The sequence below is a fragment of the Prionailurus bengalensis genome, chromosome A2 (assembly GCF_016509475.1).
Source record: "Prionailurus bengalensis isolate Pbe53 chromosome A2, Fcat_Pben_1.1_paternal_pri, whole genome shotgun sequence".
NCBI classification, from domain to species: Eukaryota; Metazoa; Chordata; class Mammalia; order Carnivora; family Felidae; genus Prionailurus; species Prionailurus bengalensis.
In genome coordinates this window covers 5,481,404-5,498,364 of record NC_057348.1, presented here as the reverse complement: position 1 = coordinate 5,498,364, position 16,961 = coordinate 5,481,404, and the positions used below count along the sequence as shown (strand labels likewise).

Below are 16,961 nucleotides of genomic sequence, written 5' to 3'. Positions count from 1 at the left end.
TCCTACCCTTGCTGTCACCTCCTCATCACACTTCTCCTGGTGTTTATCCCTGATGGGTGAGACGGTGGGGGTACAGGGTCGACTTCACAGACCCCCAAGGAGATCATGTCTCCATTGGGTGCCAGTCAGGGGAGAAAGAAAAGACAAGAGGCAGAGATCGCTTTAAATAGGAGCTTTATGTGGTTCATGCATGCAGTCAGGCACCAGCCTGGATGGTTCTGTGACTGCCAAGCTGGGATCCAAGGCTCCTGGTTTAGCAGGTGGCTGGGCGGGCAGGTTGTCCTGGGTACCCACACCTGTGGGCCTTACTGTCCCCTGGGGAATGGATGGCTCTCCAGAGGGTCTGCCAAGGAAGGGAGGGTGACTTCCATTGCCCACCCGCCCCCCCCCCCCCCCCAAGTAGATAGCAGCCCCGTGGGGAAACGGGGTGTGTGGGAGGGGGTTACCTCCTTCCAGGCACCGTGATCCCTTCCAGCCCACCTAGAGCATCTACATACCCTAGAAGCCAACATCGTCATACACCTCCGTTTCCCTGGCGGAAAGTACGGCTTGGTCAGTAAGGGTCACCTCGGCCCGTTGGCCAGCCCCCTACCCCCCACCCCCAGCCAGGGCCAGTCAGTACTCACAGGGGCAGTAGAGCTGTTCTGGGCACGTAGCCATCTGCAAAAAAAAGTGGAATAGGTGAGCTCCCGGCGCTGGTGGTGGCCCGTTTCCCTAGGACTTTCTGGCCTGACTTACATTTGCCCTTGGTGTCCCGGCACAGCATCTCATCCTTGTTGGTGAACTCGATCACCTCTAGGATCTCCCCACGCCGGATCCCCAGGTACTTGCCACCCCCGCGACGCGTCTTGGCGTTGGGATCGATCATCATCCTTGTCTGAATCACTATCTCCCCCTCAAACTGGGGAGGGAGAAGTTAGAGCTTTTGTTTTGTGCTGTCACCCCAGGGCTTTGGTCACCTAGGGCCGTTGCCAGATCTCCCAGGGCTCCTGTTCACAGAGTTGTGGTGTTCACACCTTGAACTTCTTCCGGAACTCCCTCTCGGCTTTCTCTGCCTTCCGGATCTGCTTCAGAGACTTAAGGTCTGCAGGTGGCAACTGCTGTGGCTGGGGGGCCTTCTCCTTCCTGAGGAATTGGAGGGTCCTGAGCAAGATGTGCCCCCCACCCCACCCCCGTCCCCTTCCTGACCTCCCAGACCTCGGCCCCACCCCGTTCTACACACACCCTTTGCCCTGTGGTACCTGAGCTCTGGGTCTTGTGGCGGCCTGGGGGGTTGCTGGGTAGATGGCACCCCATCTGGGAGCGGGGAGAACACTGAGTTAGGGCAGGGACTCTTGGGCTAGGCCTCCCTTTCAACCCTGGTGGGTTGATCGGGAACGGAGCCTTCCCTGTGTCAGTTCTCAGGACGTCAGTCCCCTCCCAACCCTCCCCCTGCCCACCGGCCCATCTTCTCCCCAGGCCTTTTTCCTGGGTTGTGAGTTCTAGTGCATTGCCTTTCATTTTCGTAACTGTTACTGCATGATCGGCAAGGCTGAAATCATTCACCACAGTAACTCCTTCCAACCCTCATGACAACCTTCCTCGTAGCGGGCAATACAGTCATGCCCAGCTGGCTGAGGAGGGAAATCAGGGCTCAGAGAGGGGTAAAGCGGTCTGCTCCCGGGTCATGCAGCTGGTAAATGGTAGAGGGAGGATTTGTCTGTGGGCTTTTGAGGCTATTTCATGTCTGTCTCCTAGGGTAGGCTGGCTTCTGGGAATTGTCATGGGATTTGGGTCAAACATAAGGTGAAAGCATATCCTTGAGCAAATGAAGTGGGCGTCTGCGAAGGGGCTGGTGGGGTGGGGTTCTTGGACTGGCCTGGCTGCTGCTGAGACTGTACTGTGAGTCTCCCAGGTCAGGGTTGACTTCCGGGCAAACTACCAGCCTTCCAGGCAGGAGCCTGCTGACTGAGGGTTTGGCTTATAGCGAGAGCCTCGTGAGTACCAGTTGAGTGAAGGATCCAGAACCTGAAGCCCCCGCCTTTTCACTTCAGACTCCGGCCTCCTTGGCCTGGTGCTCGGATGGTGCCATCCATAGTCTTACCCAGGACACTCCCTCCCGCTGCTCCCACTCCTCCCGGAGGCACTCCGGGGCCCCTACCCCCCTGGCACACCCGTAGCCCAAGCTCCCTGGCAGTGGGACCCCAAATCAGGCCACACAAGTAAGGCGGGCTCTGAGGATGGCCCCTTCAGGTCCTGGGACCACCTAGGTCTGGCCCCAGCACCTTCCAGGGAAGCCCCCTGCTGTGCGAGGAACCTCTGGAGGAGGGCCGCCACCGCTCCAGAATGAGGCAGAGTGGGAGGCTAGACTTGGAAAGGCCAAGTAGCCTTTGGAACAATCGGTACTAACAGTGAGTCGTCGTCTTCCCCCCCCCCCCCCCCCCCCCCCCCCCCGACGGTGTCTGAGAAGGGAAAGATTTGGGAAGTGTATTTGATTGGAATCGCAAAGAACGACTGACCCGGAATGGGGAGAGACAGTTGTCCACTGGCAGGGATGGTGAGCAGAGGTGGGGATGTGCCTGGCCGGTTTGGGGCTGGGGACGGGGGCGGGCCATGCCTGCAAGGCTGCTGGACGGTTACCAGAGTCACCCCCTCTCTCCCCATGTCCCTGTCCCGAAGAGCGGCCCCCAAACCCCAGCCACGGGAGGCTCACTGGAGCGGAAGCAGGAGGGGCCCTGCCAGGAAGCTCTGCTAACAGAGGGGTGTTGCAAGCAGCCCCTGAGGAAAGCCCGGGAGAAGCAGGAGGGGCTCGGGAAGGAGGAGTGCAGGCAGCAGACCTGGTGCGGGGGCTGGTGGGGAGGAAGCGGGCGCATCCCAAAGGCACCCCCAATACAAAGCTGCCCTGTAGGAAGCCCTTCCAAAGGTGGGGCGGGGGAACCGGGACCACAGGACCTGGGCTCCTGTGTACTGACAATGAGCTGGGGCAGGTTACGTGGGTCAGGCTTCCACATCTGTAAAACGGGCATGATGTGGCCTTGGGGGTGGGTGGGAGGTCGTGCAGGGTCAGTGACGTGCACGTAGAGTGCCTGCACGGAAGCCGCTTTTTTTTCCCCCCACTCGAAATTGGTGAAGGCATTGACCCTGCGGTGGACTGGACACGTTGGGTCGCCTCCACCGTCCTCCTGCTCTCTCGGAGCGGAGACTTGGGAGAAGGGAGAAAAGGGGACTTTTGGGACCCCGGAGCACAGAGTATCGAGGACCACAGGCTCAGGGGTCTCCGTCTCCAGCCCGTGCCCGAGTTCAGGCCCGAGTCCCGCAAGCACCTCCGACACAACAGGTCTGTGTGGAACCTGACCCCTTGTCCCCAGCTCAGGGTGCCTTGGCTCTGCACCCAGGCATTGGGCTCGAAACGCGGGCCTCATCCGCGTCGTGGGCTCGCTCTCACCCGCCTGGTGGCTCACACACCACCAAGTCCTTGTTCGCAGTCTTCCGCGGCTCTTTCGCCCCTCTGCCACCGCCCCGGGCGGGCCGCACTCCTGGCCACACCATACCCACTGGCTGCTCCGCCCACCAGAGGCTGGTCCGACCTTTCCGGAGGGCCTTTCCTGCTCTTTCTCCCTCAGTGTTGCCGGGGAGACGGGTGGTCACTTGGCTTCACGCCAGCAGCTCGGCAGAATATGCCCTGGCGATGGATGGTCCCCAGGTGCCTGGGCGGAGGGTCTGGCTGAGGGCTCGGCCCCACCACCCACAAACCTCTGCCCTCGCCGCTGGGGCCGGAGTGGTCCGTGGGCCCCACGTCGTCATACAGCTCGTAGATCTCATCCTGGTCCCTGCAGAGATACCTGAGATGAGGGCCTCTTGCGGCCTCGGGCCTGTGCCGGGGCCACTTGCCCCCCACACTCACTGCGGGATGTCTTTCGTCTGTTGCTCCTGGAAGTGGATGGCAGCAGCCGAACGAGCCCTCCTCAGAGCTGTGGGGGGAGGAGAGCGGGAGGGAGGCGGCCCTGGCGGGAGCCTCTCCCCAGCTTTCTGCCTGGGCCGCCGCGACCCACCTGTGGACCCACCTGTGGCTGCAGCTGCGGCTCTCCGGAAGCTCTGAACGTCCCTGGGGCCTGGGGGCAGCGGGGGCTTGGCTGGAGGGGGTCCCAGGCTGCTGGCAGGGGGCAGAGGCCTCCGCCGGGGCGGGTGGCCCTGTTTGAGGCCCAGCCTCGACCGTCCACTGTGAGTGAGACTGAGTGGGAGCCTGGGGCCGGGGCCCGTGACAGCAGTGGGGAGCGAGCTCTCCGAAACAGAGCCAGGGAGAGGGGGCTTTCTGGGAAGATCACCAAAGAACTCGGCATGCGGGCACTTCTTGGGCAGAGCACTGGGCTCGGGCTGTGAGAACTTGCGGGGGGGCCCCTGGCACTCAGGCTGCAGGAACTTGCTGGGGAGTAGGCCAAACTCAGGCTCTGAGGCCACCCTGGGGAGGCCCCCCGGCTCGGGCTGCAGGGGCTTCTTGGAAGGTGCTTTGAATTCGGACTGCCGTGGCCTCTTGGGAACCACACTGACTTCCGGCTCTGAGGACCTCCTGGTGAGGTCTCCAAAATCAGGGTGCAGGAGCTTCTTGGGGAGGTCACTCAGCTGAGGGGCTGGGATCTTCTTGGGAAATGTACTGAAGTCAGGCTGTGATGGGTGGGGGTGGGGCTCACTGGACTCAGCCTTCCAGGGGGGTGTCTGAGGGACCTCACTGAACTCAGGCTGCGGCAGGCACTTCTTAGGGAGCTCACCGACCTGAGGCTGCGGGGGCTTTCTTGGGTGCCCACCGAACTCAGGCTGTGGGGGCTTCTTCGGGAGGGTACTGAAGTCAGGCTTTGAGGGGTGGGGGTGGGGCTCACCAGTCTCCACCTTCCAGGGGGGTGTCTGAGGGACCTCACTGAACTCAGGCTGCGGCAGGCACTTCTTAGGGAGCTCACCGACCTGAGGCTGCGGGGGCTTTCTGGGGTGCCCACCGAACTCAGGCTGTGGGGGCTTCTTCGGGAGGGTACTGAAGTCAGGCTTTGAGGGGTGGGGGTGGGGCTCACCAGTCTCCACCTTCCAGGGGGGTGTCTGAGGGACCTCACTGGACTCAGGCTGCGGCAGGCCCTTCTTAAGGAGCTCACCGACCTGAGGCTGCGGGGGCTTCTTGGGGAGGGTACTGAAGTTGGGCTGTGAGGGGTCTGGGGTGGCCTCGTTGGGCTCAGGCAGCTGTAGCTTTTTGGGGAAGGCGCTGGATTTGGGCTCTGGGGGGGGCAAGGCCTTTTGAGGGGCCCCGAGCTGCGGGAACCTCTTGGAGGGTTCACTGAACTCGGGTTTGGAGGGCTTCCTGGGCAGATCAGCGAAACTGGGCTGCGAAGGCTTCCTGGGCACTGCATTGAACTCGGGCTGCGGGGGCTTTTTGGGGTGCTCGCTTAGCTCAGCTGTTGGAAGCTTCTTTAGGGGTTTGTGGAACTCAGGCTTCAGCGGTTTTTTGGGGAGTTCACTGGTCTCGAGCTGAGAGGCCTGGAACTTTGCTTGAAGGCTCCGGAAGTCCTGATGGCTCCCCTAAGGAACATGGAGCCAGAGTCAGGCAGGGACTCTCTGCCAACTTCTCTTCCCCTGACTGTGTCCTTGGCTCTCTCCAGTGTTGGCTGAGGACTCCCACATTTGTCTCCAGGCTCCCCGGAGCCCTGACCCCTTAGGCACTGCATATGTACCCCCAGGCTCACCCCCATCAGGACCCAGGCTCCTGCTGCTCCCCCACAGCCTGCTGCTCCCCCAGTCCCCCCTCAGTTGGTGGTGCCTTGCAGGTGTCCTTGAGATACCCCGTTCCTAGAAACTTCTGTTTTGATTTCAGAATACATCCAGAATGCAGCCACTTGTCACTGCCTGTACCACTGTCATGCGGGCTGGAGGAACCCAGGCCCTCCTCCTGGGTCTCCTGCCCCCCCCCACTGCCCCCCAGTCTCATCTCTGGCCAGGCCCTGCCCCCACAGCAACCAGAGGCCCCCCAGTCTCATCTCTGGCCAGGCCCTGCCCCCACAGCAACCAGAGACCCCCCAGTCTCATCTCTGGCCAGGCCCTGCCCCCACAGCAACCAGAGGAATCCCCTCTGCTCAGAATCCAGCAATGTCCCTTTATTTCCCCACGGTAAAAGTCAAAGACCTCATGAAGGTCCTGAACCGTCCATTGGCCTCCCCTACCTGGATCCTTCCTCGCCTGGCCACCTCCTCGTCCCCCTCGCCCTCCCCCCTCCCGTCCCCCAGTGTCTTGGGCCTTTGTCCTGCCCCCTTGCCCGTGACACTTCTCCCCATGGCCTGCTTCTCGCCTCTTCCACCTCCAGGTCTCTGCTCGTGATAATTTCTCTTCTTTTTTTAAAAAATGTTGATTTTTGAGAGAGAAAGGCAGAGAGAGTGGGACAGAGGATCTGAAGCAGGCTGTGTGCGACAGCAGAGAGCCCGACGCGCGGCTCAAACTCAGGAACCAGATGAGGTTGGATGCTCAGCCGACTAAGCCACCCGTGCACCACATCTCTGATACTTCCTTATTAGAGAGGCCTTCCTCCTAGACCACCCATATTAAAAAAAAAAAATCGATTCCCCCCTTCCCCTCCCCCTGACCTGCATTTTACTTTTAGTACTTGCTGCAAAGTATCACAGAGTTTATTTGCCACTGTTCCATAAATGTGCCCTGACTGTTCTGTTTTTTGTTCGCTCTACCCTCCCCAGACCCCGTGGCAGGTCAGGGACTCGGCTCATTCGTTGCTCTCCTTCCAGTGCCTGGCACACTGTGGGGGCTCGGCAGAAATAAATATACACAAAGGCGTATACTCAGCCACGTCCAGTCTGTCACAAGCCTCGTGAAGAAAGACACATAGAGACACAGAGGCCCGGCGGCAGATGTGGGCTGAGGGTCACGGTCCCACACACCCTTTGCTGAGGGTCAGGGCACTCGCAGTTGACCGGCAGGCAGGCCCAAGCGGCAGCACAGGCACGTGCACCTTGGCACACCTAGTCTGACCGGCCCTGTACCCTCTGTCACAGACACAGGCGGACAGGCCAGGCCGGCTCTGACCAGACGTGGCCCTGCTGCAGGCCCCCAATCCTGGCTTCACCCCGGGGCCTAGGAGATTGGGGAGTGGGAGTGGGGGCAGGGCAGAACCCTGTGGACTTTGCTCTCTTGTCTGTGCCTCACTTTCCCTATCCCGAGAACGAGGAAAGGTAGTGACTCCCGCCCGGGGCCTGAAGTACCTCTATTAAAGCCCCCCTCCGGGAGGGTGGGGCCAAGGATTCCCTGGGTGACCCACAGGACCAGAGAAATCAGGATCAGCGGGTCATAACTTGGGTGACTGCTGGGGTGCAGGGTGGGCAGTGGGTACGTGACCCACTTTGTCACCCATAGGAAGCCCCTGTGTTCACGCTGGTCTCCTGTTACCAGGCTGCTTTTCATGCTGACCTGTTCCTCCTGTTAAAGTCGAAACCTCAGCCTGGGCCATAGGCCCCTTGGAGCCCCGGCTGTCCCAGCAGTGAGTCCCGGCCGCTTCCCGCCTCTGGGCCTCTGCGGTGGTCATTGCTGTTTACCTGGGTGGCTTTCCTAGCCCCTCTACCACTCACCTCTTGGAATATGCCCTCCAGTCTCCAACCACAGCACCCCTTGCCTGTGGCCAGTGGCGGCGGGAGGGGGGGGGCTCTCCTAGGGTTGGGGGTTCACTCACCATGGCTACAGGCGGGTGATGGGCCACAGGGCGAGTGGGACCTGAGCTGGGCCGCTGCCTTCAGGAAGTGACTGTGGCTTTTGCTCCACGGGCCCCACGGGGGTGGGGGCTGATGGCGGGGTGGGGAGGACAGAGGAGGAAGGAAAGGAGGCGGAGACAGCCTCTGCCTGCCCCCAGATCCTGCCTGGCATTTGAGTTCCCGTCCCGCCTGCTGCTGTGTCTCCATGGCTTTGGGCATCGGCCGTCAGCACATGCCCAACACGGTCACTAGCTTCTTGACTCTCTGTAGTTCTGGGGGCTGGCTGACTTCTGGTCTCCAGGGAGGACTCCTCGGGAGGGCGAGTTCTCTGTGGGTAAGGGGCATGGTCAGCTCTGGGCCAGGAGACCAAGGAGCTGGGGGAGCGTGATGAGGGAGGTCCTTCTGCTGGCTCTTGTTGCCTCATCCGCCTGCCTCATTTCCACACTTCCCCACGGATTCTCAGCTCTGAGCAGGACTTCCCTATTGTAGGGGCAGCTGTCTGTCACATGGGCCATGGACACCGTGGTGGACAGGGGGCCCAGCCCAGATGGCAGATTTGGGGGGGGGGGGTGGCTAGTATATAGGGCCTTGCCTGCTGGGGAGGGAGGGAGTCGGAGGACACCCTAGGTGTCCAGAAGAGGGTGGGAAGAAAATGGAGACAGCGGGGAGACCAGTGAAGAGGGGGTGAAGGGAGGGGCAAAGCCAGCGCTTGTTAGGGTCAGGTGCGCAGACCAGGGGAGAAGATCCCTCCTGGGAGAGTGCAGAGCCCTGATTCTGTTTGGCAATACACGGGAATGGCTTTTACAGAAAGATGGAAGGAAGCTCCTGGAGATTCTGACTTAATTGGCCTGCGCCTGGGGGTTTCTTAAACACTCCGAGGGGGATTCTAATGTGCCCACGGGTCACCCTGAGACCCCATTAAAGTGCAGGTTCTGCCCCAGGTCTGTGGTGGAGCCTCAGATTCCTAGACACCCTAGGTGATGTCCCAGAGTAGCGAGGGTGTGGGAGGACGCGGGAGGTTTGTCTTGAGGGGGCTGTATTCCCAGCTGGAGCCGTTCAGTGGCCGCCCTGCCGTGGAGGCCACCGGCCGCATGGTCGGAAATGACTCCGTTCGCCCCTAAGATGCACAGCCTGAGGATTCTGGAGCCTCTGTGCCCGCCCATCCTCACCACTGCACGGGCAGACATGCACCCTAGGTCACATTCCCAGAATGTGGGTCCCCTCAGGAGTCCTGGGGGATCAGGGGTGATGAGATGTGGGTCCTCCCTGGGTCTCCGGGTGACCGACACTCCCAGTGTTTGGTGAGAGAGGGAAACAAATGAAAGAAAAAGCGCTTATTGGCCAGAAACACACAGTAGGTGCCCAATCCAGGGCAAAGCCAAAGGACTGGACACTGGTGACAATCTGGTGACTCCCCAGGCTCCAGGGCCAGCCACTCCGTGGGGACTCTGGATTTTGCAGTTGGGAGGGCTCCACCCTGGAGAGCCCTATTTTCCCACAGACCCCCTTATGGGCATTCCCCCAACTGCCCTTGGTGTTTGGAGCCTTTCCAGTGGCCGTAGGCTGGTCTGCACAGCGAAGCCATGAACTTGGACAGGCGGGTCCACAAATGGAGCTGCGGGGACCAACCCCCGAAGTGAACACGCGGGCCTCAGTCCGCCTTGGGGAGTTGTGGGGGTGGGAAGGTGTCTGCTGGGACCAGCGTCTGGAACCCTGGTTTAGGGAAGTGTACCGGTTCCGAGCACACGGCGGCGGGGAGGGGGCAGGGACAGGGGCGGAGTGGGCACGTTCAGCTGTGCACCTGGCTGCCCTGGTCGGAGGTGGGGGTAGAGTAGGGGATGGACACGGCGGTGGAGGCTACGCTGAGCCGTGCACGTGGTCCCAGTGCAGGCAGTGGAAGAGGACTGAGCACGTGGGCGGCCCATCCTGGGGCCACGGGGCGCTCGGAGGAGCCAGGGGCCCGGGATGGGGGTGCTCGGATCCGTGTCAGAGGCAGGACTCCGGGACGCGTGCCCAGGAGCCTTCATTTCCCCTCTCGGTCTGGTGACAGAGCATGGTCGACAACTGCCAGGCGGTGGGCAGGTACCTGGCCGGCCTCACGGCTGATGTAAGCCGCCTGTAGAGGCTCAGTGTTTCCACGTGACCCGCAGTCTCTTACCAACCTGTCCCCGCGGCGGGGGCAGCCAGGCCAAGTGGACGCCTGCAGGGACGCACTTGCTGTCTTTCCCTGTCCCTTCAGATGGACACTCCTGGGCGCCCTCTGCTGGGCAGAGCCGGGGCCCCACGAGGACTCAGCTGTCAGGCATTTTGTGGTTGGGGGAGGGGGGACCATCTGTGGAATCAGTTTGGCCGCATGGGCTTGGTGGGCAGAGGGACGTGAATCACTCAGAAACATTTCCCAAGTGTCCCCCCTCACCTGGTCCCTCTGAATCTTCACAAGGATTCCAGGGAGTGAGCAAGCATCGTGACACCCATCTTAAGGACTAACAAACTAAGAGGTGGGGAGGTTGAATCTTCTCCAGGATCAGAGTCCTGGTTCCGAGGCTCATGGCAGAGAAGAGGAGAGCTCTGAGGGGGCCTAGAGCCCCAGGGTCCCCCGATGGCCCACCTGGCCCCACAGCTGGCGCTCGGCGATACCTGCCTCAGCCTGGGCCTGGAGGTGCTGGTGGACAGACACCTGGCCTAAGCCAGCTGAGTCTCAGCTACAACCCCATTAAGGGCATCACAGCCCTGAAGCCCACCGTGAGATCTCGGGTGGCCACAAAGGCAGGCAGGTAGGTGGGCAGGCGGGCCGATCCTAAGGGCACTCAGACCACCCCCCACACCTGCCTTCAGGAGAGGATGAAGGGCCTCTCTGGAGTTTGGGGCTGTTCACCTGCAAGGAGGCTGGGGCGGTCTTGTTCACCGAAGGGCTATGCTCCCCGGAAGGAGAGGATAAGGGGGAAGAGGAGGGTGGTGAGGGAGGGCATGGGGAGGTTCAAGATGGGCCTCGTGGGCTGTTAGGAGAACACGGTCTCCATCCAGAGAGCCGCGGGGAGCCATGGAAGGGTACCGGGTGGGCATCAGAAGAAACCCCCGTTTCCAGAGGTGATCAGATTGTTGGGGGGTTGGGGAGGGCAGGAGGGTTGTTGCTTCAGGTGCCTGAGGAAGGGAAAGGGTTGAGGCCTGGGCTAGAGGACCGTGGAGCCGGGAGGGAGGCAAGACGCAGGAAGGAAAACTAGCCTCTGAAGGGTGGCTGTCAACAACGCAGAAGGCTTTCACATTCAGGAGGCTCGGCCCGCTGGGTTTTGGTGACTACAGGGCTGGGACAGCAGTGTGGCCCCAGAGTTTGAACGCGGACCCGGGACTGACTTCCCAGGAAGGAAGGGAAAGTCCTTGTGGTTGGAAGACTGAAAGGGAAGTGGTGAAGAGGGAGGAGCCAGGCCCCCTGGGGCTGGCTCTGACCCACCTTCCTCTTCAGAGCTGGCCTAGCCTAGGGGGAGAGGTGAAAGCAGGGAGCCAAAGAGGAGGGTCCCCAGGACAGTGACCAAAACAAAACCTGAGCCTAGCCTGCCTGAGTGCCCAGCCCTGGGGGCCCGGCCCTGTCACCTGTGAGTCCACACCAGCCTCAGGATTGGCGAGTGGCTCCAGCTGGGCCAGGCCCTGCCTCCCAGCCTGTCCTACCCCACTGATTCCTGGGACTTTTAAATAAACGTGGGATTTCCATCCCATCTGGTTTCTGGAAATGGTGGGACAAGACAGGACACTGGCAGTCCTAACTGCTGCCGGACAGGGTAGCACTGACCCGGGTCCCGGTGTTAAGGTGAGGTTGAGGGGAAGCTTGTCCCCTCCCAAGGTATGAGCATCCCAGGGCTGCCAGACTGTGCATTGGGAGGGGCAAGGGACCCAGACACAGCACAGGCTGGCTCATCGCGTCTCCTTTATTGTCCCCCCACCCTCTCCATCTTAGGCCCCGCGAAAACGACAAAACTACCCACACCCACAGTTGAGCCCCCCTCCCCCCGCCGGATTCAGAACGGCGAGAAAACCGGACACTCCCCCTCTGCCAGCAGCGGAGACACCTTGGGTGCAAGCGGGGCCGGGTCTGGGTGGGGCAGAGGAGGGGGCGCCTGAGCCTCGGCCCCGCCCCTCGCCTCGGGGCCCCCGCCCTCCCCACCCGCGCGCTCCTCGGCCTTACCCGGCGGCGCGTCGGGGCGCGGCTGCCCGGGCGCCGGGGCCGCGGGGGCGATGGGGCGGTGGTCCTCCAGGTGCAGTGTCATGGCGGGCCGCGAGGCCGTGGAGAAGGCGCACTGCATGCACGAGTAGCGGCCGCGCGTGTGCTCCCACACGATGCGGCTCGGGGCCGCGTGCCCTGCGGGCAGGCGGGGCCCCCGTCAGTCCCGGAAGACCCTTCCACCCCCAAGGATGGCGGACGAGGACGAGTGCGGGTCAGATCTTTCCCCGCCTCCCCATCGGCTCCCGTGCACGGGCGGGTTTGGTCTGGCCGATCCACTTCCCCGGATCGCGTCCCACCCCTCCGTAACTGGGGACACTAAACTTGTATCCGAATGCCCCGCTCCTACCCCTTGGAGCCACCGCAGGGGGAAGGACTCGTGAACCGGGCGCGGGTTTTACACGGAAACGCCGGCGCAGACGAAGGCGCGGGGGCCAATAATTTTTAAGGCAAAATCTTGTATTTCGTGGGTAGCAGTTGTGGCCACCTGGGAAGGGGTGGGCAACGCTGCCTCCCAGCATCCCCTGGGCCTGGCAGGGCGCAGGACAGAAATTCCCCTCCACCCGTCCCTGGTGGTCACCTGCACGCACCTGAGGGTGCGTCGGAGCCGCCCTGGGGTCTTCGCGGGCTGCCGCCGGCACCTGAGGTAAATGGGCGGGTCAAGGTCAGAAGTCTGCGCGAGCTCAGTTCACCCTTCAGGCGGCCCTGTTCCCACACTCACCTTGGCTCTTTTTCCAGACTGCGGCGCTGGAGGCGGGCGGCCCGGGCGCCGCAGCCAGGAAGGGGCGCAGGCGCGGGGGGGTTAGGCCAAAGGGCGCGGGGTTCAAGTAGGGCAGGAAGGGCCCGGTGGGGGCGGGGGCGGGGGTCGTGAAGGGCTCGAGCAGCGGGAACGGCAGGCCCGGCGCGGACGCAGCGTCTGACTCCTGGGGACGTTCGGGCGCCGGGGGCTCCTTGTCGAGGGCAGGGGGTGGTGGCGGGGCTGGGCTCTGCGCATGCTCGGCGCAAACATGCAGATGCTTGAAGAGCGAGCGGTGCGTGCGGAAGCGCAGGAGGCAGTTCTCACACCTGGGGGCAGGCACAAGGCTGGGCTGGGTCTCCTGGGGGACAAGGGTAGGGCCTATCCGATACTACCTGGGGGGCCGCCGCGCGAGGTCGGGAAGTAAGGAAGAGAGCATAAAGCCCAAATCACATATCCCCCACTTGCGGGGGAGAAGCTTGCTCTAAGCGCCCCCCAGTGTGGCCGCGACCCTTCCAGACCCCTCCGAGCCCTTGCCCTGGGAAAACGAGATAGGAGGTCTCAATTTTGACTTAAGCGGCCGGTTTTCCTCCAGGCAGGGAAGGAGGGGCTGGGCGGAGACACAGCACGTATGCTCCGCCCCTTTCCGAGCTCGGGCCTCCGCGTCTCTGGGACTCGCTCCAGCAACCAGTCCCTTTAGGGCAGGTAAGGGCAGGCCTTGCTGGAGGCTGCGCCCACTGCCAGGACCAACCCCCTTGACTAGAAAGGGACAAAGGCCTGGACCCCAGGTGGTGGCAATCAAACCAGGGGTGGGAGAAGCTGCCTGGGGCCTGGTCACAGGTGGAGCACAGGTGGAAGTCGAGATGGTCAGGGTCTCACTTGAAGTAGCGATTGGGTTTGTAGTGCAGCTTGCCATGTGCCACCAGTTCCTGCATGGTGGGGAAGGTCTCGGTGCAGCTCAGGGCGGAACAGCGGAAGAGCTTGCCTGGCGGGGCACGGATGAAGGACACAGGAGTGGAGACCGGTGGCCAAGGCTGGCCTGGAGGCTCTGCCTGCCTCCCACCCCAGCTGCCTCCCCACCACCTGCTCTGGCCCTACCTTCCAGGGACTGTGTGGGTGGGCAGTGGGTACGCAGATGCTGTGCCAGGTCTCGAACACTGGGGAAACTGAGGCAGCATCCAGGGCTGGAGCAGGGTATCTGCTTCCCTGAAGGATGCACAGAAGTGGAGGGGGTGTCACTCACCCTTCCCCCATCCACACTGTCCAGAGTTCTGCCCCAGAGAGGCTGGAATGACGCTACTGGTTTCCTATCAAGGCCTTTACCCTCTGCTTCCCCCACCAGACTGAGCTACCGGAGGGCAGGGGCTGAGCTGGCGTGGCTCATCACTGTAGCCACAGCCTGGCGCGCACCTGGTGCTCAACGGTGATTCCCTCTAGATGAGCCCCAAGTCTGGAGATACTCTGTACTCCTCTCCATTATTCCAAGGCCTGTAACCCTCCCCGCCCCCCGCAGAAGGTTCCATCACAGATCACCTGGTTGTTGGCGTCGTCTGGGAGGCCTCAGGTCCTCGCTGGTCCCCGAGACTGTGCTGGTTGGGCCAAGGCCAGATCCAGGGCCAGGCTGGCCACTGTCTGGGGCTGAAGGAGCACCCTGCTGGGACCCTCCAGGCCCTCCGCGGTCCCACACTGGGGGTGTGGCTGCCCGGTCAGGGCCTGGGTCCTCCCCCATGGAAGAGGGGGGGGCTGCGGCAGCCGCGACTGGGGACAACACCTCCTTGTCAGTCTCACTGAAGCTGGACTCTGCAGTGGCCGGCATGTCCGGGCTGGGCCCCGAGGGTTCCTCCTCCTAGTGGAAGGAAAAAGCAGGGGGAACCCCTCTGGGCCCACGTCGGCCTGGATCAGCCAGGGTCACCCCTCCCGCCCTGCCAAGACCGCTGGACATTTGTGAAGTAGCGAATGCCCTGGAGACATCACCTGGATGGTCAGCCCCCGTCCTAGGGAATCATCATCAAGGGAGGGCAGGAGGGAAAGAGTGGACTGAGCCTCCTGTGTTCCACCCTCTGAGAGGGAACTGGAAGGTGACCCAATCGCAGAAAGGGGTATGTCAACAACTACTCATGTGAAAGAAGTCCCTCGACCCAAACTAGGGCCGGTGGGATGTCCCTTACACGGCAGAGGCGTGGCCTACAGGGAGCGGGCGGGACGAAGATTATACAGACGGGGCTCTGAATAGGGCGCCGCTAGGAACATGCTGGAGGGGCCAGGAGTGGTCCAGTGGATCGTGTGAGGACGGAAATATACACCCTCCCGGCTCCAGCTGTGCAGTCGAACCTGGGGGTGCTAAGACCCGGATGTAAAAGGACCAGGGGCGGAGCCCAAGCGCTGTAGGCGTGGCCCAGTCGAAGCCAGGCCAGGAAGCAGGGGTGGGGTGCTTCCCCAAGTGACAGCCAGCGGCGGGAGAGTGCCCGGATGTGGGGGCGGGGTCGACCGGACGGTGCGCTTGCGACAGGGCCGCGCCCCGCCGGTACCCGCTGGTTCGTCGCGCCCGAACCCCCGGCGCCGCGCTCACCATCCTCGACCCGGCTCAGCCTCTTGTTTCTGCGACTCCGGCGGCTCCGGCTGAGGCTGTGGCGACTCCCTGGACGGCCGCGGGCTCGCGCTCACGTCGGCGCCATTTTCCGCCTGCCAGCTCTCGCGAGAGCGGGGCAGGCCCTGCGCAAGACGCCCCCCGAGGGGGCGGAGCCTGGGATCTGGGTCCTCCTGGAGAGCCGTATAGGCGGCGCTCGCTACGGGTTTGCAAGCCCGGGCCTATCAAAGAGTTCCCCTTTAAAAGTCTGTGCCCAGGGATCCTGGCTTAAAATCCTTCGGAACCTCTGTTCTCCTTTGCAAAATGGGTATCTTTATCCCCTCCCTTCCCGTCACCCGCTCTCGAAGGGGGGCACACAGCCGTTCTTCTGTTTGAAGAGGTCGTGATGATTGGGCTGCCTCTTTAGAGGGAAATTGCCAATGATCGTCAAAATTGTCAATGAACTTACTTCTGAAGTTGAAATGGGCCCCTTGTGATAGCCAAGGGCGAGAAACAAGCCAAGGGCAAGCAACCTGACCTCAGGACAGGTGTAGTTTAAGGATGGAGAGCCCTGGGTGGAATGAGTCACCTATCCATCCTACATTCCTTGAGCGCCAGCCGTGTGCTAGGCATTGGGTACCCGAGAACAAACATCCTTGCCCTCAGGGCAAGGGACTGTGCCTCAGGGGCCTGCTCACATTTTAAAATAGGGAGACAGACAATGAATCAACAAATACAAAAAAAAACCATCTTAGATTATATTAAGTGCTACAAAGAAAAAACACACACACACACACACATGGAAGAGAAACCTCTCTGGGAGTTGACTTTTGAGCTGTTATCTGATGGTCAGGAAGGAGTGAACAAATGGAAGGTCAGGGGACTCTGGGAAGTGGGTAGTGGGTGCAAATGTCCTGAGGTGGAGAAAGGCAAGCTTGTCTTTTTCAAGGATTAGTGAGGAGATCGGCTTACTGCTGAAACAGAGTGGAGGCAGGGTATGGAGGTCAGAAAGTGAACTTGGTGCAGGGAAGGTCGGTCACACAGCGCCTTGTGAACCATGGAGAGAGAGCGAGGAGTGTGGTTTCTGTTCTCACCATTGATGAATTTTTAGCAGGGGGAGGTCCACCATTTGATTCCTGGGTGTTTGGAGGGTGGGCAATTGGGGGGATGGTAAAGTGGATCTTTGATCTCAGATCTCTATAATACATTGTGTAATATTCAAGAGGTGTCTCTTGAGTTCTGGGCAAGTATAGACTTTATGTGCAGTGTATTTTCATCTGTGTACATAAGATGTACCTATGTGCCTTTATATGCAGAGATACTATTGGAAGGAGACATTAAAAAACTGGGGAGGGGAACAGATTTTCAAGTGAGGGTGAGACAGACTTTTCACACGTGCTGTTTGAATTTAAAAAAAAAAATGTTTTTTTTTATTTGTCATTAATACAGTTAAAAACTCATTAAAAAAAACAACAGATAATTTGGGGCACCTGGGTGGCTCAGTTGGTTAAGCATCCAACTTTTGATTTTGGCTCAGGTCATGATCTCATGGTTCGCGAGATCAAGACCCGTGTCGGGCTCTACACTGGGTATGGAGCCTGCTTGGGATTCTCTCTCTCTCCCTCTCTCTCTCTCTGCCCTTCCCCTGGTTGCTCTCTCTGTCTCTCTCTCTCCCTCTCTCAAAATAAATAAACTTAACACAAAACCCAAACAGATCATTTGGTGCTGGGTGGAGGTGTC

The 16,961-nt window shown here is 61.1% G+C and overlaps 2 protein-coding genes across 4 annotated transcripts; both read right to left on the bottom strand.

Moving 5' to 3' along the window:
• Positions 1-157: 157 nt before the first annotated feature.
• PRAM1 (PML-RARA regulated adaptor molecule 1) lies at positions 158-13,630 on the bottom strand. Of its 3 annotated transcripts, XM_043586426.1 has the most exons (12): positions 13,626-13,630; positions 7,688-7,733; positions 4,864-5,538; positions 4,044-4,677; positions 3,884-3,950; positions 3,733-3,809; positions 1,242-1,296; positions 1,017-1,125; positions 739-901; positions 627-660; positions 498-532; positions 158-343 (listed from the first exon to the last, which is right to left on the bottom strand). In XM_043586426.1, the coding sequence occupies exons 2-11, from the start codon at positions 7,688-7,690 to the stop codon at positions 499-501; spliced, it is 1,851 nt and encodes a 616-aa protein (XP_043442361.1). In that variant the 5' UTR covers positions 7,691-7,733; positions 13,626-13,630; the 3' UTR covers positions 158-343; position 498. The 3 variants fall into 3 exon arrangements, 2 of the variants coding, with proteins under 2 accessions (XP_043442361.1, XP_043442360.1); XR_006298236.1 differs by having other exon boundaries at positions 447-532; positions 4,044-5,538; XM_043586425.1 differs by having other exon boundaries at positions 4,044-5,538.
• ZNF414 (zinc finger protein 414) lies at positions 11,608-15,365 on the bottom strand. Its single transcript, XM_043586427.1, has 8 exons — positions 15,225-15,365; positions 14,189-14,501; positions 13,754-13,861; positions 13,535-13,640; positions 12,641-12,984; positions 12,510-12,560; positions 11,884-12,057; positions 11,608-11,790 (listed from the first exon to the last, which is right to left on the bottom strand). Exons 1-8 carry the CDS (start codon positions 15,225-15,227, stop codon positions 11,717-11,719), a joined length of 1,173 nt encoding a protein of 390 aa, XP_043442362.1. The 5' UTR covers positions 15,228-15,365; the 3' UTR covers positions 11,608-11,716.
• Between the last annotated feature and the right edge of the window lie 1,596 nt (positions 15,366-16,961).